The 25,865-nt window shown below is 40.2% G+C and overlaps 1 protein-coding gene across 1 annotated transcript in view; it reads left to right on the top strand.

Annotated features, from left to right (window-relative positions):
• The first annotated feature begins 497 nt into the window (after positions 1-497).
• Positions 498-25,865, top strand: part of suclg2 (succinate-CoA ligase GDP-forming subunit beta) — a 109,835-nt gene continuing 84,467 nt past the window's right edge. The window contains exons 1-2 of the mRNA XM_053484228.1: positions 498-649; positions 25,077-25,218. Coding sequence (XP_053340203.1) covers positions 566-649; positions 25,077-25,218 — 226 coding nt within the window. The 5' untranslated portion in view covers positions 498-565. The remainder of the gene's footprint in view (positions 650-25,076; positions 25,219-25,865) is intronic.

The following is a 25,865-nucleotide window of genomic DNA, read 5'->3' as shown; positions in this document are numbered from 1 at the left end:
GCAAGTATGTGAGTATTTAATGAGTATTTGCGACCAGTTGATAAGTAATTGTGAGTATTTTTAAGTCTTTGTGAATATTTGAGGAGTATGTGTGAGTGTGCATGAGTAAGATAAGATAAAATAAGATAAAATATCACTTTATTCGTCCGACAGCGGGGAAATTTCTTTAGACTGTCACTCGGCACACGAGTACACTACACGAGTAGTTAAGTATGTATTTGTGTGTGTGTAAAAATGTGTGATTATTTGATGAGTATGTGAGTGTTTGAAGAGTATGTGTGAGTATTTATCAGTGCATGTAGGTATTTGATGAGTATGTATGAGTGAGTAAATGTAAGTATTTATTGAGTATTTGATGAGTACGTGTGAGTCTAAACAGACCCTTTACTATCCCCAATCAGTCACGCGCTCGAGTCTGGACTCAAAGGTCAAAGGTTTTCAACGGCAAAGTACTGTACCTGCACACGCGTGCGCGCACACACACTTACATCGCCACACGCTCTTTCTCTCTCGAGACTCACGGACACGCGCTCTGCACCCGCACATATCTCACTTCCGGTTCAATATGGCGGCATCCATGGCATCTCGGGCTGTTTCTAGAACACTACGCGGAACTGCAACCGGACCTTTATTTCTCAGCAGAAACAAGGTAACATTTAACGACAAATATAATCATATCGTTTGAAAGTTTTGCTTAAACCGTTAAAAAAATATTCGGTAACTTTTAGGTCAAATAGTTTTATATTTACTACCCGTATTGGTGAAATCCCGCCTCTTTTGCAGGGATTGGGAGATACGCTCACACCTCCTGGGCTAGGATTGGTTGATTCTTCTGGTCCCGTCGAATCCGCCAATCGTAGCGTACGAGGAGGCATACTGCCACCCAATACTAGCACAGGAGGCGGGATTTGTCCCAAAACGGATAGGAAAGTCTGACGTGTACGTGTTGATTTAAAAACGAACGTGTGCAGGTTATAAACTTACAAACGGTAAAGTTATCATGCGTTATATTATATGTCGTGCTTGTTTTTATTCTCGAGCTGGCATTTCATGTTAATTCAGAGACTGACACTGGTTGTAGAAGTCACCCTTGCTGGACTTTGCCTTCAGGTTTACTTCTGCACTTCACTCTGACCTTCGAGCTGCTCCAGTGTCTGTGCATTTACATGGAAAAATATATATAATAAGCTAGTTATTATTAATAGTAATAATAATTATTATAGTTATTCATACATATTTAATCAGGCGCCTGAGCGTTCCTTTAGACACACACCTTTAACTGTTCATGTGGTGCTTGTTTTTGTTTCCTTGCTTAAATCTGTGATCTCAAGGGTTCATTCACACTTCTATGATGTAGCTATAATTCTTGTTTTTAATGCTTATAAGAGGTGCAATATCCATCAAGGAACGGCTGCACACTCTTACAGTATGACATAAGAGTTGGTTATGACGCTGCTTACTGACTGTACCAATTTTGAGGTATATATGTTTATCATGTCTGCATAATTATGCACAAAATGATTCAGTATTTCCATATATAACTTAAAAAATAATAATAATAATAACATTACAGGAGAATATATGCATGGCTGTAAAGAAAAAAATATATAGTACAAGACAGACCAGTGTTCAGATGGAAATAAAAAAACTAATGACCGCTCCTGGGATTTGCATAAAAATAGAAAGGAGCGAGTGTGACGAAATTACCAGCAGATCTCATATTCTCCAGCAAGCTCAGTAAAACCTAACAGCTGTGATTTCTGTGATTCATTGATATCTTTACATTTCATACATTTTAGGACCTGAACCCAGGTTTGGAAAATAGTCTGTCTGTATGTCTGTTCAGCCAGATTTTGTCACAGCATCACGCAAAAACTCTCTGGACATAATTTATTGAAACTTAGGCAGCACTTTGGTATTCGCCTAAAGTTTACCCTGCGCCATGAGTGAAATAGGTATTAATTATAAAAGCTAAACTAAATATTTTTTACTGGGATTAGTTTATATTTTTACAGCTGAAATAACAGCGATAAAGTGGTATAAGTGAATTTTAACATGCTATAGTCGTTTTAAAGCAAAATAAAAAAAAAAAATCTTTATCTGATCTACTTTTTCCGTTTTTCATCCGTGATTCACTCTTCGATTACCGAACAGGGAGTGTATTTGTCTGACGATAAAAGAACAACAACTTAGTGTAAGCAAGGTGTAAGATACTCCACTGTACCTTACAGAATGTGATTTCTTTGTATTAATAAGTTAGACAAAAAGTTCTGCTGTACAGAAAGACACACAGACATGTACGAGGGCTTCAACCTCAAATAATAATAATAATAATAATAATATCACTGATTACATTAAAGCTGATCGGAATATTTTTAGCTTTAACCTTTTAACTCTTTCTACAAACTCTTTAACCGACAATGATGTGTACATAGGCTAGTGATATATACATGAATGTTTACATTACACAATATTTGTAGATTTATTGATTTTGACAAGTTTACAGCCTTATACAAACATTATCTATAACCTATAATAATAATAATAATAATAAACCTGTATAATCTCTGGTACAGTGACTACTGGTACAATTTTTTCTAAGGAGATGTTAATTTACCTTTCTTGGAAGGAGTCTCCAGTGTCGGAGCTTTTCCTCCGGCTGCTCAGGGAACGGATATTTCTGGCTGCTATATCCTCTGTATAACTATATAGCTGTTTTTTATATGCCATAATAATTCTTATTCTTAATATCTTTTTTCCTCACTTTTTTTCCCTACACTGATCTGAGTTTCGCGCTCGGAGTGCAGTGTGTTCGGTTTCAACTCACAGCGGGCAGATGTGTAAACTAGGCTAGAAAGCGAGAGAAAGTAGATCAGCTCAAGAAGTGAAGTCCTACTGCTTTACGCTTTTCAGAATGTAGGTTGTATGTGTATATACAGTGCTGTACTTTTTTTTTTTTGGCATATTTGTTACACTTAAATGATTCAGATCATCGAACACATTTTACTAAAACACAAGGATAACCCAAGGAAATACAAAATGCAGTGATTAAATGATGATTTCCTTTATTAAGTGAAAAACGCTGTCCAAACCTGCCTGAATGTATCGTTCACATTTCTGTGGAGGAATTTTGACCCGTTGTTCTTTGCAGAACTGTTTTAATTCAGCCACATTGAAGGATCTCAATCAGACTTCAATCAGACTCAATCAAAACTTAAAAAAAAAAAAAAAAAAATTATATATATATATATATATATATATATATATATATATATATATATATATATATATATATAATTTTTTTGTTTTGTTTCTCTGACTGGCGTCACTTAATTATTTCAGACGATTTCGTCACTTATTTATGCATTTCTACATATCTCTAGAGAAGATAACGTGTGTGTGTGTGTGTGTGTGTGTGTGTGAGTGTGTGTGAGTGACTTTGTCAGCTGGATTTTCTCTTCTTGTTGATAGGACGAAGACACTAAAGCCATCTCGGTCTCTTTAATCTCTTATCATCACCCTTAGGATGCAGATTATCCTGCTGACTAAAAGTTCACTAAACAATCACGCTCCTTTATGCTGATGCAATCAGAGTCTCCGCGTCTCTGAGAGAACGTTCTGGATAAGTCTCTGTTCGACTGTTTTTTCTTTTCTTTTCTTTTCTCCAGATATTTGGTATAAGCCTGCTCATGCCTCATGCAGTATGGCTTAATGGATTAGCTCATGATAACTCTGCACTTGTGGTATATGATTTATGAGAAATGTGCAAGGATCAGCTTGATACAGCAGCTAGGAACAGGGAAAGGGGCGGGGCTTCTGGGTTGCAGCCATTCGTATTAAAGAGTTCGAACCCGCTGTTGTCAGGTCTGGTAATAAAATATGTTTTTTCAAGGTAAATGTCTCTGGATATTGTCAGGGCATAATACACACACACACACACACACACACACATACACACACAATTCCTAGAAGTCGAGCTCCTCTGTCTATGAAATTCTGATTCAACGTCAGAATGTAAAGCTTGGGATTGAACATTAACCTGAAGTCAGGGATGTGTCCTGAAGAAAAGGTCAAGGCCTCCTGATCATGTGGTTTTAAAAATAAATAAAAGAACAAATAACTAAATGAATAAACACCCTGGATGGTCCACGTGCCGATACTCGTGAGTGTTCACACCTACGAGTGGAGCTTCTTTCAGATAAAATGCATGAAGACACTTTATCTACCTCTCACACTCCACTTTGAGTAGGCTGGTATGTACAGACTCAGGATCCGTCCTAATGCCAAACGCAGCCCACTCACACAAACACATACTGTACAAACACACACACACACTCAAGCTTCATGCTAGGCATGTGTCTAGCTTGCTCCTGATTGGCCCAAGGAGCAGAGGAGTGCTTTATAAGGAATGACCTCCCACCCCATGGTACATTCACTTCCTGCGTGCAGCACTCGGTGCATTAGAGTAACGCAGGTTATTTTATTACTTGGAGAAAGAACAAACTGCAAATGATTTTGTACGTACTGGAAGCATTTACTGGAGAGTTTCAGTGACCCGTGTTTACAAGTTCAAGTTGGAGATGCACTCTTGCGCAAGAAGGTTTAAAACTAACTGTATGGTTAAACTTTAGAATTGCATTCTTGTTGAAGGCTGTATTTACACTAGGGCCGGGCGATATGTCATAAATCTGTATGACACATATATTCATATTCTGCTCCCATTTTTTGAGCTGCATGAAATGCATGAGGATTTATATTTTTATATATAATGTTTTGGTAACAAAAAAGGTAGTGTTGTATAAAACAATATATAAAATAAACAAAGTAAAGTCTAAGAAAAATGTACGGAACAAGATGTTAACATAAAAATCAGCAGCTTCTAATCAGTTAAAATAAGAGATTGTGATCTCTGCGGTATCTCATACGTGCATCGTGGCATTATTTATCACAGTATCAAGATTATCCCATTGTATTGCCCAGCGTTTACACTAACAAGCAAAGAAGTCAATTTATGGTGCTTACAGTCTGTTTGCAGTCAAATATTTAGAAACGTAAATAAAAATTTATTTTTAAATAGGTGACAAAAATGAATACCGTGCATGTACTGTGAGTATATTCCGTACAATATATACAGTGTGTGAATGGTGGTGCAGAATTCGATAAGTTTTTATTTTGAGCTTTTAATCTCAGTTTTAACTTGTGGTTAGCACTGTGGCCTTGCACCTCCAGGGTTGAGGGGTCGATTTCCTCCAGGTGTGGCTTGTTCTCACAGTCCCAAGACATGCTGATTAGGCTAATTGGCATTCCCAAATTGCCCGTAGTGTGTGAATGAGTGTGTGTGTTTGTGTGCCCTGTTATGGATTGGCACCTTGTCCAGGGTGTACCCTCCTTGTGCCCAGTCTCTTGGGATCAGCTTCAGGGTTCCTGCCACCCTAAATATATGATAAACTGTATAGGAGATGGTTATAAGGATAAAATAATTTCTCAGTTTTAGTAATAAGTATCAACTAAATAAATTGATAAACCTAGGTTCAGGTAATAAAAGGCTTGGGAATCGTTTCACGACGGTGTTAGCCTCCATTCTGAGAAAGCGCCTTTGTGGAAGGAGTGTGATTCTGAGCCTCCATTCTTCCGTATCACCACCGAGCCTGTCAAACTTTTTTTAACCCAAATTTCTTAGGTTGGAGGAATTTCTTTTGGCTCCGGTGTCTTGTTCATGAGGTGTGCTGTGTTCTGCGAGATAACTGTGACGATCTGGAAGCTTCCTGTCCTCTGTCACGGGGCTAAGGAGCCGTGATTGACAGGCCGGTATCGTGGCAATTCAGCCCTTTGCTATGACAGTTCACCCTGCGCGGCAATTCAATTTGCCGTGGTTTGTCAATAACAATACGAAGACTGACTCGACGTCACGGAAGGATTGGAGCTGGTTGATGTCTGATAAATGCCATCCTGTCTGGACCGAGAGATAAACCAGGGGCTGTTATTATGATTATTATTATTATTATTATTGTTATTATTATCAAAATTTCTTCCAGTAGTTTTTTTTCTCGGCCTAAGTTGCGTTTTCAGTTCCTGCATTTGTACAACTTAAAGAAGAAAGATTCGACGGAACCCCCTCCCCCCACCCTCCCCCAATAAAGGTCATCACGGCCGGTTCACCTTGTGGTGTGGCAGGTGGGAAGAAGGACAGCAGAAATGATAGACTGGTGGAAGAGAAGAGAAGAGCAGGTGGAGAAGAAAAGAGAGATGAGTATAAAAGAGATCTCTAAAGGAGAAGACATGGACTGAAAAACAATAAACTGGTAGGTTGATGAAGAGAAGAAGACTTGTGGAGTGGAAAAGAGAAGAGCCAGAAGTTGGTGGTTGAACTAAGGAAGTAGAAGTAAAGAGCTGAAATTGAGGCAGGAGATAAAAGTAAAAAGGACAACGAGGCAGGAGATTGGTAGACAGCTGAAACAGAGGCAGGAATTTGATGAAAAGATTGCAGGGAGTCTGGGGATTGGTGGGGAGGCGACACTGAGGCAGTGGACTGGCCGAGAGGCGACACTGCGGCAGTGGACTGGCCGAGAGGCGACACTGCGGCAGGAGACTGGCCGAGAGGCGACACTGCGGCAGGAGACTGGCCGAGAGGCGACACTGCGGCAGGAGACTGGCCGAGAGGCGACACTGCGGCAGGAGACTGGCCGAGAGGCGACACTGCGGCAGGAGACTGGCCGAGAGGCGACACTGCGGCAGGAGACTGGCCGAGGGGCGACACTGAGGCAGGAGACTGGCCGAGGGGCGACACTGAGGCAGGAGACTGGCCGAGAGGCGACACTGAGGCAGGAGACTGGCCGAGAGGCGACACTGAGGCAGGAGACTGGCCGAGAGGCGACACTGAGGCAGGAGACTGGCCGAGAGGCGACACTGAGGCAGGAGACTGGCCGAGAGGCGACACTGAGGCAGGAGACTGGCCGAGAGGCGACACTGAGGCAGGAGACTGGCCGAGAGGCGACACTGAGGCAGGAGACTGGCCGAGAGGCGACACCGAGGCAGGGAGATTGGTCGAGTGCTAAAACAGGAGAGATGAGTGAAGAGCTAAATATTTAAACCCCAGTGTTTGTAAAAGGACGTCTTTTTGAGCTGAGGAACTTCAAACAGCCCCTTCTGTGCCTAACACACATTTAATGAACACTTTGTGAAACTTATTTCAAAGGACATCCATAAATTAAGACCAAGAATGTCAGCTGTTCAGTTAAACCAAAAGTTATAGCGCCCTATAAAAGAAGAATGCGTTAAAGGCGTGTCTACGCGAGCCGACTCTACAGTGGCTAAGCCGCATTCCTGGAAGATTTAGCGAACTTTGCACAGAGCACTCTCTCTTTTACCATCATGTCTTTTAAATATTTTCAGCTCTCTGTAAAACCTTTGTCACCCGTCCACTTCCGTCTTGCCTCACTCCTAATTTTTCCGGTTTTCCCCCTTCCTTCACTTCATGACCTTGTCATTGTCTCGCGCTAAACGTCCTGACACCTACATATCGCTCTTTCTAACGATGCCTCTCATTAGCTATGCTAATTGCTTATAAGTCATATCTGTGGAGAATTGGCTTTGCCCTGAGTTGGAGTCTGTCGAAGAGAGATTACGCTGCTTCCACGCGTAATGCGGATCTTCCCTGATCTAAATCCTGGAGCACGCGCTGTTGACAGAAGCACACCGCCTTTGACGTGCATGAGTAAGTGAGTGTGTGTGGTTTTTTTTTTTTTTTTTTTTTTTTTTTTAATGCAGCACTGCGCTTCAAAATAAAAAAAAAAAGACACACTCACTCACTCATGCACGTCAAAGGAGGTGTGCTTCTGTCATCTTTCAACATGCATCACTTCTCCTGTACGACCTTCCTCAAGTGGAGGCGAGACTTATTATGGGAAAGGAGAGAGTTTTAAAGAGAGAGGTTGGAGAAATGCACATTAGAATATTATTTATGTTAAAATTATTAAAATGATAAATTAGATAATTCATTAATCTATGTTGTAATAAATATTATTATTATTATTATTATTAAGACCCAACTGTTCCATTTACATTACCAGCCAAAGGTTTGAACACACTTTTCCTTTAGTGGTTATCTTAATTTCTTTATTATTGTCAACATTTTACATTAATACTGAAAACATCCAAACTATGAAATTGTCCAAAGTGCCTACACTTCTCACAGAAGTGATCTATGACATTCCTTATTTTCTTAATGTGCTTTAGGCCACCAGTTGTCTCATGCAAAGGAAGTGTGGGTACAGAGTCAATGGCCCTATTAGTGCTAATACAACTCCTGTACAAATTCGCAGTGTGGCAAGAAACACTCAATTAAGTAAAGAGAAAAGACACTCCATCAGTACTTTAGCAAAAGACGGCTGGTCAATACTAAAAATACTCAAGAACTTTCTCAGTTTCTAAACTGCAGTCGCCAAAACCATCAAACACTATGATGAAACTGGCTCTCATGAGGACCGTCACCAAGAGCTACCTCTGCTGCAGAGGATAAGTTTATTATTAGAAGGACCAGCCTCAGATTTACAGCACCTCTGATTTGAGTGGACATACTGTAAATGGAGCGCTGCATCAGATGGCATTTTTTATCTTTGCTGCTACTTACAGGAAGCAGTTTCTGTTTCTCCTCTCACTGCCTCAACTCATCACCTCATTACCACAATAGTAGTGGAATGTCATGTAGCGTTGTTGCTCTTGTTTGCACATTTGTATGTGCACTTTTGTATGTTGTATAAAAATGTAGATAGTTTTCTGTTAACTTAAATTATCAATCTGTTTTGTCTCAGCTAGCCAGCTTATTAGGTTTCTTAGTTCGCGAGTTAGTTTTTGTTAATTTATGTTGTTAATTTATGTTGTATGAAGCACCTTGGTCCTGGAGGGACACAAACCTTTTCATTTTTTAACATCGGCATAAGCTATAAATTTAAATTAATCGATAATAACGATTAATTGCGCAACTCTACGTTCCAGGTGACGCCCTCATGAGGCTGACTGAAGGAATGCGTATTCGTGAATGAGTGTGTAAAGCTATCAAAGTAAAATTTGGCTATTTTGAAGAATCGAATCTTGTTGACTATGTGGTTTTATATTTGTTCCGTCATAACGTTAATGTTTTCCATATTAATATACAATTTTTAAAACAATAAAAATAAAGATAAATAATTGAATAAGAAAGCGTCAAAACTTTTGATTTGTATACAAGCAATTTCTTTAGTACAGCAAAATTTTAGATCATCATCAATACAACTCTGGGCAGTCGTGTGTGTGTGTGTGTGTATGAAAGAGAGAGAGAGAGAGCGACATGGTTGCCAATGACTCATTTTGCCTTATTTATGTTGTGCTTTGGAATTTTTTACCGTGCCTCATCAGCCATTAATTTCATTAAGTGCCTGTGTCATATTTCTCTCTCTCTCTCTCTCTCTCTCTCTCTCTCTCTCTCTCTCTCTGCTCAATTACACTCTCATTAGCCTGCGTTTTCGCCAAGTCAGCGTAAAACACCATGCAGAGAAGGCCGTCAACTCGAAGGGGTCAGATCAATAAGCGTTTGACAAAGAGGCCACGTCTCTCCAGAAATCTGTACAGTATATACAGTACACGAGAAGGAAACCTACAAGGCTTGTGATTACACTTTCAGTGCGGCGTACGGTTCGGCTCAGAGTTCACGTGCCTCACGTGTACGAAATCAATTAAAGGCAAACAGCATTATGAAAGACATGTTAATTTTAAGTTTATTTATTTATTTTTTAAATATAAATATTTCCAGATGCCCCAAAGGAGGAAGTGTTGACTGTAATTAACACAGAGACGGTCAGAAAGTGCTAATTAAGAGGAGTTACTTCAAAGTGTTTAGGGTTAGGAGTCGTAAGGAGGACGTTGAGCCTCGGGGAGTGTTCCAGCGAACCAGTGGTTGATCCAGATGCTCACGGAGCGTGCATAGAAATGATACGATTGAGCATGTTATTTTTGCAACTCCAAACTTCTAACTGTTGCTAAACACCACAGCTTGACGTCTCCCCACAATCTGACGCAGCTGCTCTTATTTGTTCTTCTCTGTTGGGGTGAAATCTTCAACAACAACAACAACAGATGTGCACAGTGTGAGAAAGGTAATTACTGATATTTACTAATTATATAACTAGTTTTCTAATAATGTCGAATTCTATAAAAAGCCATCAACACTTTGAATAAACACATCCGGATTAGGGCTGAGATCAAGGAAAGTGTTAAAAGCTCCAATTTTCTAAATTTCTCAAACATTTTCTTATCAGGACCATCACTCAGGAGATCTAATGTAAGCTTGTCAAAAATTGTCAATGGACGTTGATTGAATTCACTGTTTTTATTTGTACAACGAAAAATAGCCACGTCAGAATATAGTTATATACAGTATATTAATCTTTATCAGAATGCTTTAAAGATAACGAAAACTCAGTGCTGTGTAAAAAGGCACCCTGTGTTTAGTACAAACGTTTTTATGGATTTTCTTTTTGTTGTTCAATTTTATGACCTTATTATTGATTGAGTACAAAAACCTTTCTGATTTTCGAGACATCAGTATTCCACCACAGAAGTAAAAAACAATATCTGTGCGCCAGAAAAGAAAGCAGCAAAAACTTAGTAGCTTATTTTCCATATAAAAAACAAGTGCATAGAACTGTGTTACCATAAAGTGCGTGGAATGAAGGCGAGATCGTGTTTCTTCTTTGTCTTTTGGCTGTTCCTTTTCAGGGGTCGCCACAGCGAATCATTTGCCTCCATCTAACCCTATCCTCTGCATCCTCTTCTCTCACACCAACTAACTTCATGTCCTCTCTCACTGCATCCATAAATCTCCTCTTTGATCTTCCTCTAGACCTCCTGCCTGGCAGTTCCAACCTCAGCATCCTTCTACCGATATATTCACAATCTCTCCTCTAAACATATCCAAACCACCTCAATTTGGCCTCTCTGACTTTATCTCCAAAACATCTAACGTGGGTTGTCCCTCTGATAAACTCATTCTTGATCCTATCCATCCTTGTCACTCCCAAGGAGATCCTCAACATCTTCAGCTCTGCTACCTCCAACTCTGCCTCCTGTCTTTTCTTCAGTGCCACCATCTCTAAGCCGTAAAGCATTGCTGGTCTCACCACTGTCCTGTACACCTTTCCTTTCATTCTCGCTGATACTCTTTTATCGCACAACACACCTGACACTTTTCTCCACCCATTCCAACCTGCCTGTACCCGCCTCTTCACCTCCTTTCCACACTCTCCGTTGCTCTGGACCGTTGACCCTAAGTACTTAAAATACTGCACCTTCTTTACCTCTGCTCCCTGTAGCCTCACCGATCCTCCCTGGTCCCTCTCATTCACACACATGTATTCCGTCTTGCTGCGGCTAACCTTTATTCCTCTGATTTCCAGAGCATACCTCCACCTCTCCAAATTTTCCTCCACCTGTTCCCTGCTCTCTCTACAGAGCACAATGTCATCTGCAAACATCATAGTCCATGGGGACTCCTGTCTTACCTCATCTGTCATCCTGTCCATCACCAGAGCAAAAGAAAAGGGGCTTAGAGCCGATCCTTGATGCAGACCCACCTCCACCTTGAACTCTTCTGTCACACCTACAGCACATCTTACCACTGTCTTACAGCTCTCATACATGTCCTGTATCACTCTAACATACTTCTCTGCCACTCCAGACTTCCTCATACAATACCACAGCTCCTCTCTTGGCACCCTGTCATACGCTTTCTCTAAATCTAAAGAGACACAATGCAACTCCCTGTTACCTTCTCTGTACTTCTCCGCCAGCATCCTCAAAGCAAACACTGCATCTGATGTACTCTTTCTAGGCATAAAACCATATTGCTGCTCACAAATGCTCACCTCTGCCCTTAACCTAGCTTCCAGTACTCTTTCCCACAGCTTCATTGTCTGGCTCATTAGCTTTATACCTCTATAATTGCCACAGCTTTGCACATCTCCCTTGTTCTTAAAAATTGGCACCAATTACACTTCTCCTCCATTCCTCTGGAATCCTCTCACTCTCCAAGATCTTGTTAAACAAACTTGTCAGAAACTCTACTGCCACCTCTCCTAAGCACTTCCATACCTCCACAGGTATGTCATCAGGACCAACAGCCTTTCCACTCTTCATCCTCTTCAACGCCCTTCTCACCTCACTTCTACTAATATTTGCTACTTCCTGTTCCACAACAGTCACCTCTTCTACTCTTTGTTCTCTTTCGTTTTCCTCATTCATCAACTTCTTAAAGTACTCCTTCCATCTTCCCATCACCCTCCTGGCATCTGTCAGTACATTTCCATCTCTATCTTTAATCACTCTAACCTGCTGCACATCCTTCCCATCTCTATCTCTCTGCCTTGCCAACCTGTACAGATCCACCTCTCCCTCCTTACTGTCTAGCCTAGCATACAAGTCCTCATATGCTTTTTGTTTGGCCTTTGCCACCTCTACCTTCACCTTACTCTGCATCTCCCTGTATTCCTGTCTACTCTCTTCAATCCTCTCAGTGTCCCACTTCTTCTTAGCTAGCCTTTTTCCCTGTATACACTCCTGGACTTCCTCATTCCACCACCAGTTCTCCTTGTCCACTTTCCCCTTACCTGATGATACACCAAAAGGGGGTTTATTTTAAGGGATTTATCAGTTTTCCAGGAAGTTTAAATTGTTTAAAAGGTGCGAAGCGATTCCAAATCGAAATTTGACCCAACGATTCAATAAATCAAATCAAACAACAAAAAAACCCCAGTGATATTGCATAGTTGATTAAAAAAACACGTCTGTTTTTGTTGTCCACTTCCTGTTACATAAGTGAAATAAATAAATTGATAATCAGTTCCCTGATTGTTTGTAAACAGCTACACGAGACATACACACCTGGCGTTGTAGCTTTTGTTAACCTTTGTGGCTCAGGAAGTTGTTGAGCTCTCTTACACTCTCTTCAAGAAGTTAACCCGGTCAATCCTTTCCGAAATTTAAAAGAGTACTTCATAAATATGCCAGTGGAAGACCTGTTTTCCCTAAGAGTACTCTTTCAAAGATCAATTCCGTGACAAGTTTCCAAGTTTCTCTCTCTCTATCTCTCTCCGTCTGTATTTCTAATGGATCAGTGTTTATATCTGGTCTGTGTTGATGCATCCACGCGTTATGGACGTTAAACATTCAGCTTTGGCGTTCGCCATGTGGAACAAATTTTATTTTATTTTTTTTTTGTTTTCCTTCAAAATATTTTCCCAAAAGATTAATCCATTGCATTTTTTGTCTTTCTCTATACTCGCACAACTGTTTTTATTGAGCGTTTTGAATTATTAAAGACGATCTTAGCGATGCGCAGGATGCTCTTCTTTTTTTTTTTTTTTTTTTGCTCGTTGCTTTGGCTGGACATTTTGCTATAAATCTTTGCAGTGAAATGCTTTTAATGTGCGCTCGTTATTAATTTAATGCGAGCATTTCTGACAATGCAAGTGGAAAGTAGAACGGTTGAAGGTTAACTGTTGAGGTTTGGAGCTGGCATGGAATCTACAAGATGATCTGTTTTAGATAATAGAGTCGTCATTTATTTTTTTCTGCCTTCCTCCATGTCTCTTTAAAGACTGTTTTATTACCTACATTCTGTTGGGGTTTGTGATTTTACGTGTCATAATTCAACTGGTTTAAAATTAACAGAACTTTTAAGTAGTTGGGCGGCATAATAGTGAGCACTGTGGACTGAAACTTCCAAGGTTGAGGGTTCAGTTCCGGGTTGAGTTTGAGTGTTCTCCCCGTGCTTGGTGGGTTTCCTCAGGGTACTCCGGTTTACTCTCACAGTTCAAAGACGTGCAGTGTAATCTAACTGGTCTTCCCAGATTGGCCAAAGTGTGTTAATGAGTGTGTGTGCACTATGATGGATTGGTACCCTGCCCAGGGTGTACCCCCACCTCGTTCTTGAAGTCTCCTGGGAGAGACTTTGGGCTGAATGACTGAAAGTAATAAGCTGACTAAGTGAGAGAGGTCGGCATTTCCTATCCCATGTTCTTTCCCCTAATGCTAATTGACTTTTGCTAAGTTTAAAAAAAAAGGTGGTAAAGTGTTTGTTCATCCTGTAATCTGATGCAATATATTATATAATAAGAAAGAAAATCTGTGAAAATTGCCAAAAAGATATCAGACATTAGTTTCCACTCGCTTAAAAATAAAAAAAAAAACCTTCCTTGGACAAAAATGTTCACCACAGTCATATTTATTTTTCCGTTGGTAAAACCAAACTATTATTATTAATTTTTATATATATTTCGCAATATTTCTGATGTCCCTTTTTCGCAGCTCATTTCTTTTACTTCACAGCCCCTTCGATTCGCCTCAGCTCACGTCTCCAAGCCCTCGAACTGAAGAGCACTTCCTCCTGTCCGTACACGTCACGTCACAAACCGTGATTCGAGCCTATCGTGTTCACGAGGCGTTGCTCGTCTTATCGCTTACAGGATGTGACCTTTCTTCCCCTTCAGCTCAAGAGAACATTTATCACTGTCATAAATTCAGGAGTTGAATGCCACGCCCTGCGTTACAGAGAACGTGAGGATGTGACATTACCCTTGTTATTTCACTTGGTCCAGGAGAGTGTCCTGGGTTTGACCCAGAGGTTTTACTTTAGCTCTCACAGTGTCCACATTAATCCTCAATAATCATCAATCGTTATTGGTTTTGTATTGATTTGTACTCTCTGTAATTTTAATATTTAAATCTTTACATTTCCTCTCACTCTCTCCTAAGGTCGTTTAGCGCCAGTCCGCTAGGTTTTTACTTTATTTTTTCCCACCTCCCTTTGTCCTGACCTCGCGGTCTGATATCATGGTCAAAATGGAAACAAGACGTGCTGTTTTTCTTGGAATCGATGATGGAGTAACCAGCAGGATAAGTGTAACCTGTGTAGGGGTGGACGAATAACAAGCCCCGGAGCAAGTGTGTCTGTGTGTGTTTGTGTGGTATTGGTGTGCTATTAGTTTTCTGTTTGTTGTCACCCAGTACAACGGAAAGAGAAAGACGGAATTCTACTCCTTATTTGGTTTCTCGTACAGCAGTACCTCGGCATACAAATTTAATCCGTTCCTGAGGTGAGTTCTTATAGCGAACATTTGTATTGTGAAACACATTTTCCCCATTGGAAATAATGTAAACACAGATAATCTGTTCCAGCCAATATTATAAAATGACCAATGTTACCAATTTCCAACACCATAATCATATGTTTGAATGTAAAAACAATCAAAACATTTTGAAAACATATGTAAATGAAGTAAAATATGAAATAAATAGACATTAAACCCTAATCTATGATTCCTCTTGGCACCGGCTGCTTTAAAAAAACAAACTGAAAGCGACTCCCTTTTCTTCTTGATGACAAAGCACCATGGGCGACAAGAATGTCTTCACTAAATCTTGCACAAAATAAAAAAAACAAACAAAAAAACCCATATGTAATCTCATCTGCTCGGCTTTTCACTGAAGCAAAGTGGTTTTGACCGTTAGCGCAATTTAGCTTCAAATGCTGAGGTAAATTTTTGCAAAATTCCAGTTCTTAAGGCGAAAATTCGTGAGGCAGGGTTCTCATGCTTACGGTTCCACCATACAGTGTATACACACTTAAATAAAACAAGCTTTCATTTGTGGTGTGTGTGTATGTTGGAAGGTAATACACTATTTATCCCCTGCTGCACTACATACACACATCCGCCAGCACGCGCTCTGAGCTCAGGATCTGCAATAATCCTGAAACGAAATCTGACGGTAGGACGTTTATGGAAACGCAGGAAACAACGACGACAACGGTGAACTTTTTCAGAAAACAAAATTTAACAATTACACAGAAGAAAGTCGAGGTTTATGATATATACACGCTAATCAGAAACGAATCAGAGAGAGCTTGCATACAGGAGGAAATGAAAATACAATGTGGCAGTCGCATTCGAATTATTTCCGAGAACATCCAGCGTACTCCGATGTTAAACTATGGAGCGTTCTATGTCTTATAGTGTACAGTATAAAAGAATCTAAATAAACCTGACCGGATATCAGGGCGATTAAGTTGTTTTCTCCACACAAGTTTATCCTCATGCCGTCGCAAACTTAGTACGAATGAGTCTACAGTATACAGCACTTGTTTCCAAAACCCAAGGACATTTCATAGGAATAATATCCAAAATTATACACACCCCTTATATAGATCAAGTGTAATACAGGGCATGAGGAAGCGCAAAAAAAAAAGTATTGAGTGAAAGTTTTAAAGAACAAAAGTCAAAGGAAAGATTTATTTTGGAGCTTTTTCTTGCCATAAAGTTTATTTTTTTCTTTCCTTCTCAGATCCTGAAAATGTTCCTCTTCATAAGGACAAGTCGATAAACTGCTATAAATATGAACTGCTTTCTCACGTCCTTTGGGATTCGCCCTGTGCTAGAAGTTACACATTCTGCTGAGGAAAATCGCCGGGCGGGTTCTTTTTTTTTTTTTTTTTTTTTTTGCTCTTTAACTAACCCTCGCTTTTATAAACGTTCTCATATATTTATTTATTTATTTATTTAGAAATCATCCTAGGCGAACATTTCGAGGTCGGCCTTGTTAGGCATCTGCTGCGGAAACAGAACGCGACTCTGACGCTACCGTGGCTTCGCTCCGTCCTCCGGGCTTTCCGCGAGGACAGCCAATAGGTCAAGATGCGCTTGGAGGCACGCGTCGTACCTAAAGGGACATCTGCTCCTGTTCTCCAGAGACCGCGTGGATTTCACTTCATGCTAATGCGGGGAGACGGCAGACAGGCCGCTACGGTAAAAAAAGAATGTGGAAGTAAAATCGCTCGGACAGGGTCGAGAAAAGTTTGGACAGAGTGTTGAAAAGGCTTCAGAACCCCAATCGTAATTTATTTACTCATAAACATGCACTGATCTATGCCTTGAGAGAAACCTTACTACACGCTGCAGCGAGGCAGATCGCAACAATTGTGACTGATCGGCCTGATAGCAACGCATTTCCGTCTTCTTCTTCTTCTACGCTTGTAGTGATGTTGAGTTGAACGTCATACTGATCGTCTTTTCCCGAATACTGTTTAACATCTATTAGTCCAACTCCATTCGGTATTGTTTGTATTTGTATTACAGCCAATTAGGGACGCCAGTGAGCTCACGCAAGCGGAAGGTCACAGTCAACGGTGCATGAGTGAGCAGCTCGAAAAGATGCAGTCTGCTGGCATCACATGTGTTCGGAGAAGACACGTGATAGTCTTCGGACCTCCTGACTGAGTGGTAGTAGTAGCCCTGATGTGGAAGCCCCCTAGTGACGGGGAGGAATTAGACACGACTGAATTAGGGAGAAAAATTGGGGGAAAATCTCCTCCCCCACCAAAAATAAAGAAAATTATGAAAATGTGTATGAATCAAAATTATCAGATCGTCCCTGATGAACAAGCCGAGGGTGATGATGATGAGGGAAAATCTCCCTAAAATTGCGATGGGAAGAAACCTCGATAGCAGGGGTTGTTTTGCAGTCGTACCAAAAAAGGAAAACCGTGTTGTTTAAAACCAGAGTCAGTGGGTCAGACTTTCTAATCTTATTAAAAAACTTTTATAAGATTTGATTTTGATGAGGAGACACTGCTGTAGAGTAAATCCTGACGCAGAGAGGAAAACCCGGAGAGCGTTCAAGGCTTGCAGGTCTACATCGTGTAATTACGGTTGCATTCTTGTGATTTATTTATTCATTTATTTATTCATTTCTCTTTGTTTGCGGGATGCGGAATGGAATGAGAGTTCTGAAGTCGCTGAATGTCGCCATTTGAAGCGTGTCAAAACCAAATGATAGATAAATGACTTAATAAATTAATAATAATAATAATAAGAAGAAGAAGAATAAAAAAAAGTGCTTGTTTCTTCTTCCTAAATGGAGGAAGAAAAAAATATTTTGATTAAATAACAAACTGCTTTAAACTTGTTCTGTCGGGTGTTTTTTTTTTTTTTTTTGTATATGAGAGAGAGATAGAGAGTGTGAGAAACGGATAGGTTTTTCTAGGGTGATTTGTACAAAAGTTTGCGCACCCACCCTTCAGATTTAAGTATAACGATGAAACAAAAGTGTGTACAACAAAAATACCCCCCACCACACACAACGTCTGTTTATTATTGTTCTGATTCACTACAGGATCAGAGAGTCTCATTGGGGTAAAGATGATCATGGGGTTTCTTCGCAGTTTTGTTTACACACTCTATACGTCTAGGGCGTTAAAAATAAATAAATCAACCTGAACAGAAGCTGCTGACGAGAGAACTGCTGGAACTTCGATCTCTCTCGGCTTACAGAGGGTCTTTTAAACAGGACAGAAGACGCAGCGAGCGTGGCAGGTGAGCGTTCTCCAGAGCCACACACTCGTCTTCGGTAGGTAGAATAGATGCTTTCATAGAGAATGAACGAGGGAGAATGTGAGTGTAAATTAGTGTGAACGTGTGGAGCTTTACATCTTTGCATCCTCTCTGTCTCGACCGGATAATTCCTTTTTTTCCCCCTCCTCATAAGACTTCCCAGAGTAGCCTGGGACGCCTTTCGCCCACTCGTTCCCATCTGCGTTGTCTGTCTTTACAACATTTTTTTTTTTTTTACATTTTTTTGCACTTCCTGCGTGTGATTCTCTCCCTCTCTCTCTCTCTCTCTTTCTCTCTCTCTCTCTTCCTCTCTCTCACTCAGTGCTGCTAAAACTCTTTATTTGTGTTTGTGTGTATGTGTGTGTGGGTTTGTTTTGTTTGTTGCTGCGCCATTAGCGATCTCCTTTTTTTTCCCAGGCGATCCCCGGAGCGCTGATGAGGATAATTAGTGTTGAACTCCCGTCTCTTGGGGGGGAGGTTTCGCTCTCCCCACGGCGCCCCCTACAGCTCTGATTCAGTCACTCCAACACCAGGCTGGTTAAATTTAGCTTGAAGGAGGAAAAATATAGATATTTTATGCCTAATATTACGGCGCTGTTATTGAAGCTCCTTGGCGCGGGTCTAATTGAAGCAAAGTAACGTCGTGAGTGTGGGATGGAGGATGAATATATTTAACTCTGAGGCAATCATGACAATTCGTTATGTTTTAATCTGTTTAGAGCTACTTTTTAAATATTTTATCTTTAAACCTTAAATTAAAATGGCAAGGACACAATTAACAAATGAATTAAGAATGATTAATTGGAAGTTGCCCAGGTGATTTGAACTTTCTAATGTTAACTGATGCCTTGCCCACTTACCCACGCTATATGTATGACTTTTTTTTTTTTTTTTTAATTTAATTTTTTTTGACATTTAATTTTAAGGTGGAATTATTTCTTCCTATGATGCGTATGAGTGTAGAACTTTTTATGTATGTAGTTTATACATTTTTTTTCAAATCAAGCATCGTCAGAGTTCATATATTAATAAACACATCTGGAGTCTGAACACCTGGGACAGATTTAGCTTCCGTTACTTCTACAGTCAAATTATATCGAGCTCACTTTGCTGAGGAAAAAAAATAGCCTGTGGAAATTGTTCTTTCAGTCTTGCTCACAAACGCCATCAAACCGCATCTGACACAGTCTTTGAACACGCGTCAGACTCTTTCACGCAGTTGAACGACAGGTGCCCGCCCCCGGCACCACCGGGTGTGCGGTTCGGGTATTTTACAGGCTTTTCTCCGCACTCCATCTCGCCTTTCTTTCCTGCACGGCACCCCGAGGTGGCTGTCACGGTGCCTGTTCGCTGGCTGAACATTTTTCATTCCTTTACTTGTAGTGATGTTCCTGTGAGTGCATCCAGCTGTACGCACAGAAAGTGATTGACGGAGAGAAATGACGCCGGATTCTTCTTTCCCCTTTGTTTTCCTTTTAATGTTGTATGGATTTTAAACTATGTCCTATATTTTTTTCTCCTCTAATCCTGTTCAGATCCTTTGTCTTAAAGATTTGTCATAATAAAATAATAATAAAGAAAAGAACTAAGGAGATGTTTAATGACTGGAATTGCTTTAAAAACTGTCCGTTATTAGACACTGGAAGGACAAGTTTGAACCATCAACTCTGCGAAAGTGGTTAAATGAAGATCACTTAAATGCTTGGCGAAGTTGCATCATAAAATTCGAGTAGAAATCTACGAAACAGCTCTGTTTAATAGTAAAAGTAAGAGCATTTCCATACGTACAGTACATGATGCTTTAGGTTTTTTAGCTGTGGGCCGAGAGAGAGAGCTGTAAAAAAAAAAAAAAAAAAAAACAGTTAAAAAATTGAACAAACAAAAAAAGGAATTAAGATGCAATCATTTTAATTCTGTAAAAAAGTAACTTTTTAAACGTAAATAATGTATCAGTAATTAAAAAAAAAAAATCTTTTTCAGTAACGAGGTGGAAATATGTGAACAGCTTGAACTTTGATGGCCGTGTGTATTTTCTTGTATTTTTCATGGGATACAAACAACAATCTTTAAACAGTCTTTAGTGAATCCTCATTTGCGCGGTGCTGGGCTGTACATGAATGTGAAAGGACTCTGGTCGCTCCGTCACACCGGGCTCTCAGTTCAGGTATTTTACACGCCCTCACCACGGACTGCTGCACATACGTTTGCTCTAATAAGCCGTGTTTTCTCTCATAGTGGCGCTTCACATTACTGGCTTTTATTATCAACACGGTTTCTGAATATATGAAAGAAACTGGTTTTAAACTTCTTGCATAAAGAGTAAACATATCAATCCGTCCATTTATTTTTGAAGGTTCAGTTTTAATACAAATTATTTTGCTCCAAAAAAAAGAAAAGAGATTAACAAAGTCAATGTGAAAATAGTCAATGTTAAAAATAGTTTTCCTGTTTTCCAATAAAAACTGGTTAATTCTTCTCATTTATTTGCGTTGACTTGACACTTTGAAAAAACTTTTCTCCAAATTAAAGGTTGTTAATGTTTTGCATTTTAAATCAGGTTAGCAAAGTCTCGTTTGAAACAAATGGTTTGCTTATCCGTCTAAAGCTAATCTGTTTTTAAACTAGGAAATGTTCTAGTTTTTTGGTTTTGTTTGTGAAATTTCCTTTCACTTGTTTCACACACGCGTAATCGCCTTTCTTTTCCATTTGCCGTTCTAAAAGCTTTAACGATGTTTACTTGCGTTTTTTTTTTTTTTTTTTTGAAATTACGAGAGGTTTGATATTTGGTTTTTCGTTCCTCAAGGAAGTTCTGGAGACCCGAAGCAAAGTGCTTTCGCTTTCCCGATTTAGTACATTAGCACTTCTGTTAGTGCATGTTTAAAGTAAAAAAAAAAAAAAAAAAAAGGACAGGAGAGGAGAGGAAAGGACTTGAAGAGGAGAGGTGATTTTGTCGTGTCTTCTGCGTTCGTGTGCTGGTAAGTGGAGCCGGCGGAGACGATAAGTGGAGCATCAGGAACTTTTGTGCGGTGCCAGCGTGAGCCGAGCAGTTGGGTTTATATGTGTTTGTGACGGCGTGCTAATGATCGTCGAGGAGGGAGTCGTTTCCCGTTTTAGAGCTGTAGCTTCCTGGTCCTTAAGGTAAAGTACACAGGACGCGCAGATGATCGCGCCAGCTGTTATAAACGACCACCTGCTGCAGTTCACCCTCCAGCCCTGTCCTCCGCCTCACCGCCCCGCGTGCAGACAGAGCACGGGAAGGTGAACAGTAGGATGTTTCGTGTTTGAGTAGATAAAAAAAAAAAAAAGTTTTGCGTGTATTGTAGAGCTGTTTGCTTGGCTTGATGTGTGTGTGCGTTTCAGCCAATGGATTCCTACTGGGAAAATTTTTAACATTCTTTCCTAAAGCACAAGAATATTATAATTAAACATTTGTAGAGGAGGGAAAAAAAAGTTTCTTTATTTGAGTGCTTTAAAGGCCACGTCCTACTTTTAGTCATCTAAACTATATAAAAATGTGTTTTCTAAAGTATTTCACAAAATCATTTTATTCTAAACGTTAATTTTTAATATTATTCCTTTGATAAATAATTGCTTGTGGTTTGAAAAAAAAAATAGTAATGATTAAAAATTTTGTTTTTTATTCAACTTTCAGTTTAAGACCTTGAATTCAATATGAGTTGAATCTCCTTAAATGCAGGCATTTTGTATTTGTATTTTATTTATTTATTTATTTAATACCAAGCTAGTATGAAAGACTTGTAAATTCTCATCCATAAACCATAGCAACCCTTAAACAGCAAACATTCTCTCTCTCTGGTCTATTTGACATTTTTCTCTGAAACGTCAGATTTATACATTTCTGCTTTTTTTTCCCTCTTGTGGTCAAAACCTTAAAAAAAAAGTTTATATATAATATTAAAAAAAAACACTTTTTTAATCACGACATGTCTCCTCTGGACCCTTTTTGTTCGGATCAGTTCTGTAGTCTGTTCTTGTCTGAGGTGTAACGATAGCCTGAGGCCCGAGGCCTTGTGTGTCTAGCCGAGGTTAAATGGGTCTGAAGGCCGTCCCTGTGGTTGGTCATTGAAACAGAGTGTGTGTGCGCATGTGTGTGTGTCAGTGTCAGTCAGTACAAGCTGAACACTCTCACTCTCATAAATGATATAGAGCGATATCCCGTCTTTATCCCTACACACACACTGTGGCCTTGTCATCCCTTAAGGCCGAAAGCATCACACACACTGCCTTCTGTCAGATTCCATTCCATTTAAAATGACTTCCACTGAAGGTTCTTGTTTTCTTCCCCCCCAAATTAAGTCATTAGCCTTCGCCAGTTCCCACCCACAGCCAGCTCTCTAACATTACACTTACGGGGAAAAAAAAAATCTGATATTTTTATTTTTAAGATGTGAGCTAGCCAAGTGCTGAATACATGAGCTGACTGACGCGGCTGACTGACTGATGTCATGCTGACACATGGAGGGAGAACAGCGCCATCCTTCCTGCGTAATGAGCACGGACAATTTTGCTGTCTGTCGCTGACGGCTGTGGCGTCGCCGGGATTCACAGTCGCCTTGTTCTGATCTGATGAGAGAACAAATGCTTTTCTGTGGCGTCCTCGATCGCCTTGGTTGTGGGTGGGGGGTAAGAAGGTAATTAATGCTGTAATAAGGGTGATTTGTAGCACTGAATCACGTCTTTAATTGTTATTTAGGTCAAAATAAAGGGCCGTTACTAAGCGATGGAAAAAATTCCCAGTGATGCAAGTAAAAAAGTGTTTTAATGATTTGGGTTATGGCCAAATATATAGTGTCCAGGTTCTACACATGAAAACAAGTGCAGGGTTTTATTTATTTCTTATTTTTCTTTCCCTCCTTCCCTTTTTCCTTCTTTTTTTCTTTTTTCTCCGTTCTTTCTTTCTGTCTTTCTTACTTTTCTTCCTTCTTTCTTTCTTTCTTTCTTTCTTTCTTTCTTTACTTCCTTCCCTATTTTTTTCCTTCTTTACTTCTTACTTTTTTCCTTACTTTTTTCCCTTCGTTTTTCTTTCCTCCTTTCCTTCCTTCTTTCCCTTTTTTTTCTTTATTCCTTCCTTCTTTCTTTTCTTTATTTTTCCTTCCTTCCTGTTTTCTTTTTCTTTCTCTCCTTTCTTTTTTTTCGTTTCTTCCATCCATCCATCCATCCATCCATCCATCCATCCATCCATCTAACAGCCCAAATCTGTTTTGCCAATACCGTACAATACTGATCCATTTCAGGAACCTGCACTAAAATTATTTTGTGCAGGTTTTCACCAAAGTTTGCACGAGCTTTGGACATAAGTGGATCAAGTGACTCAAATCAGTAAAAAAAAAAAGTATGCCACAATCAAGAGAGTTTTTGGAAATCTACAGAAACCAAAAAGTAGCTTTTAATTTGTTTGCTTTAATGCAAGCGAGCGCTGCTTATTCACAAAGAATGGGAATCACCGGGGATCACCCGATCCAATGCTATCACGATTCTGTATCCCATGTGCCGATTCGATTTGTATGTATAAATATGTATAAATATCCTGATTTGATATGATTTCCTTTTTCCTTCAGATTCCGTTACAATTCTTAACATAATTCACAAATAATTGGCTGCGACCACACTAGGATGCTATGCGAAATGCTTATTTTTCCAATAATTTAGATCGCACCCCCTGTAGGGTTATAGAGGAACTGCAATATGTTACCCCCTCAGATGCAAATGTATATAAATTAAAAATGTTAAAAAAATTTTATATATGAATTGATTTGTTTATCCTTTATCTCTTATATACATGGGTTCAGGTGAAGAAATAAGCAGCGGAAAGTCGCCTGTTTCTCATATACGGTTAGAATCGACAAAACCAGTGAATTTCCTATTTTAGTGCACAAAGTCTGGTGTTCGTTCTTTCTTCCCCTGTCTCTTATTCTCTCCTCAGCCATCAGCTTTCTCTCCCTCTCACTCTGCCTCCTAAAACACACTGTTCCTCTTTTGTTCTCAGTTCCTTTGCTAACTTTAGACACACTTCGGCTGCATAACGAGCGCACCTGACAACGGGCGAAAGCAAAAGTCACCCCGGCGCAGGCCTCTTCCCTACTAAAACCTTCCGATGTCTTTTTAATAACGCCAACAGCTGGAGTCGACGCCATCATGGCTGCTGAGCCTACGATTCCTGAGCGCGCACTTCAGAGCGCGCAGTAACCCGCAGTCCATCTGGCTGTCTCATTATTCCCCCGAGGAGCGCGCGGAAGAGCTAGGACAGCCCGAGCTCTGGAGAGCCGTCCTGAAACATGGCTTTGTCGTGCCACGTCGTGTTACAGGCTCTCCGTTGGATCTTTTCCTTCACGCGTCATTCCAACGGCCCATTCCTGGCCCATATTCTGCAGGAGGATAATGCGATGGCATGGTGGCATTGCTCTGTCGAGGCACATCGAAGCGTTTGAAGTCGCGTTTAATTGAGCGTCGTAAGCAGAGGTGATAAATAGTTGTGTAGCCGTGTTGTTTGCTTGTTTGGCCGTAGCGGGTGCAGTGATGTAGCCTGTGTTTTACCAACTACAACCCAGGTGTAGTATTTTACGTAATATATTTTGTGTCCATGTGTAAGATTGCAGTAGATTTCAGATTTGTTAAATGAATTTGTTGTTGTTTGTGCAGTTGGTGAGAGTGAGCCCCAGAAGATGGCTGAACCTCCAGGAGTACCAGAGCAAGAAGCTGATGCAGGAGTCTGGCGTCGCCGTCCAGCGCTTTTTTGTTGCAGACACCGCTGCCGAGGCACTGGAGGCTGCCAAGAGGCTAAGTAAGTAGCGCAAAAAAAACAGTTAATAATACAGGTTTGTTCAGTCTTCTGCACATTCTTATTAAGAACTTGCTGGATCGCATGGATTTTTTTTTAAAGCAGATGTCCAGGCTTCCATCGAACCATTAATCAGATACTGTGGTTTACACTTCCTGAATGATTTTACAAGGTGTACAGGTAGTCCCCGACTTACGAACAAGTACATTCGTAGGACGGAATTTGTTCATAAGTCGGATTTGTTCTTAAGTCCGACAATGCGAGTCTTGTACGCCCTTGACACGAATATACGATGTAAAGCATACCGCTCCACTTAATTAAATCTCTCTTCCCTTTCCCCACACTGCCATCATGTGGTCAAAAAATCAGTCAAATGTAATTGTCTCTGCACCTTTAAATCGCGAGGGGAATCCAGGACGCCATGTTGTCTCAGAGCTGTTTTCCACTGTATTGGACTTTGAACTCTTTTCTGAAACTAGGATTACTCACCATCAGGACAGCTTTACAGGACACACATTTCATTGTGCTCTCAGACTGATTCATTGAAACCGGTGAGGCCGACTCATTTCTCCTGCTGAACAAACACACACACACATACAATATACCAGACTTTAGACATTTTATACATCCACTTCCAACAAAATATTGTA

Source organism: Clarias gariepinus, chromosome 23 (assembly GCF_024256425.1).
Source record: "Clarias gariepinus isolate MV-2021 ecotype Netherlands chromosome 23, CGAR_prim_01v2, whole genome shotgun sequence".
In the NCBI taxonomy this organism is placed as follows: domain Eukaryota; kingdom Metazoa; phylum Chordata; class Actinopteri; order Siluriformes; family Clariidae; genus Clarias; species Clarias gariepinus.
Note: the sequence above shows the minus strand (reverse complement) of the source record. Positions and strands in the feature narration are given on the sequence as shown.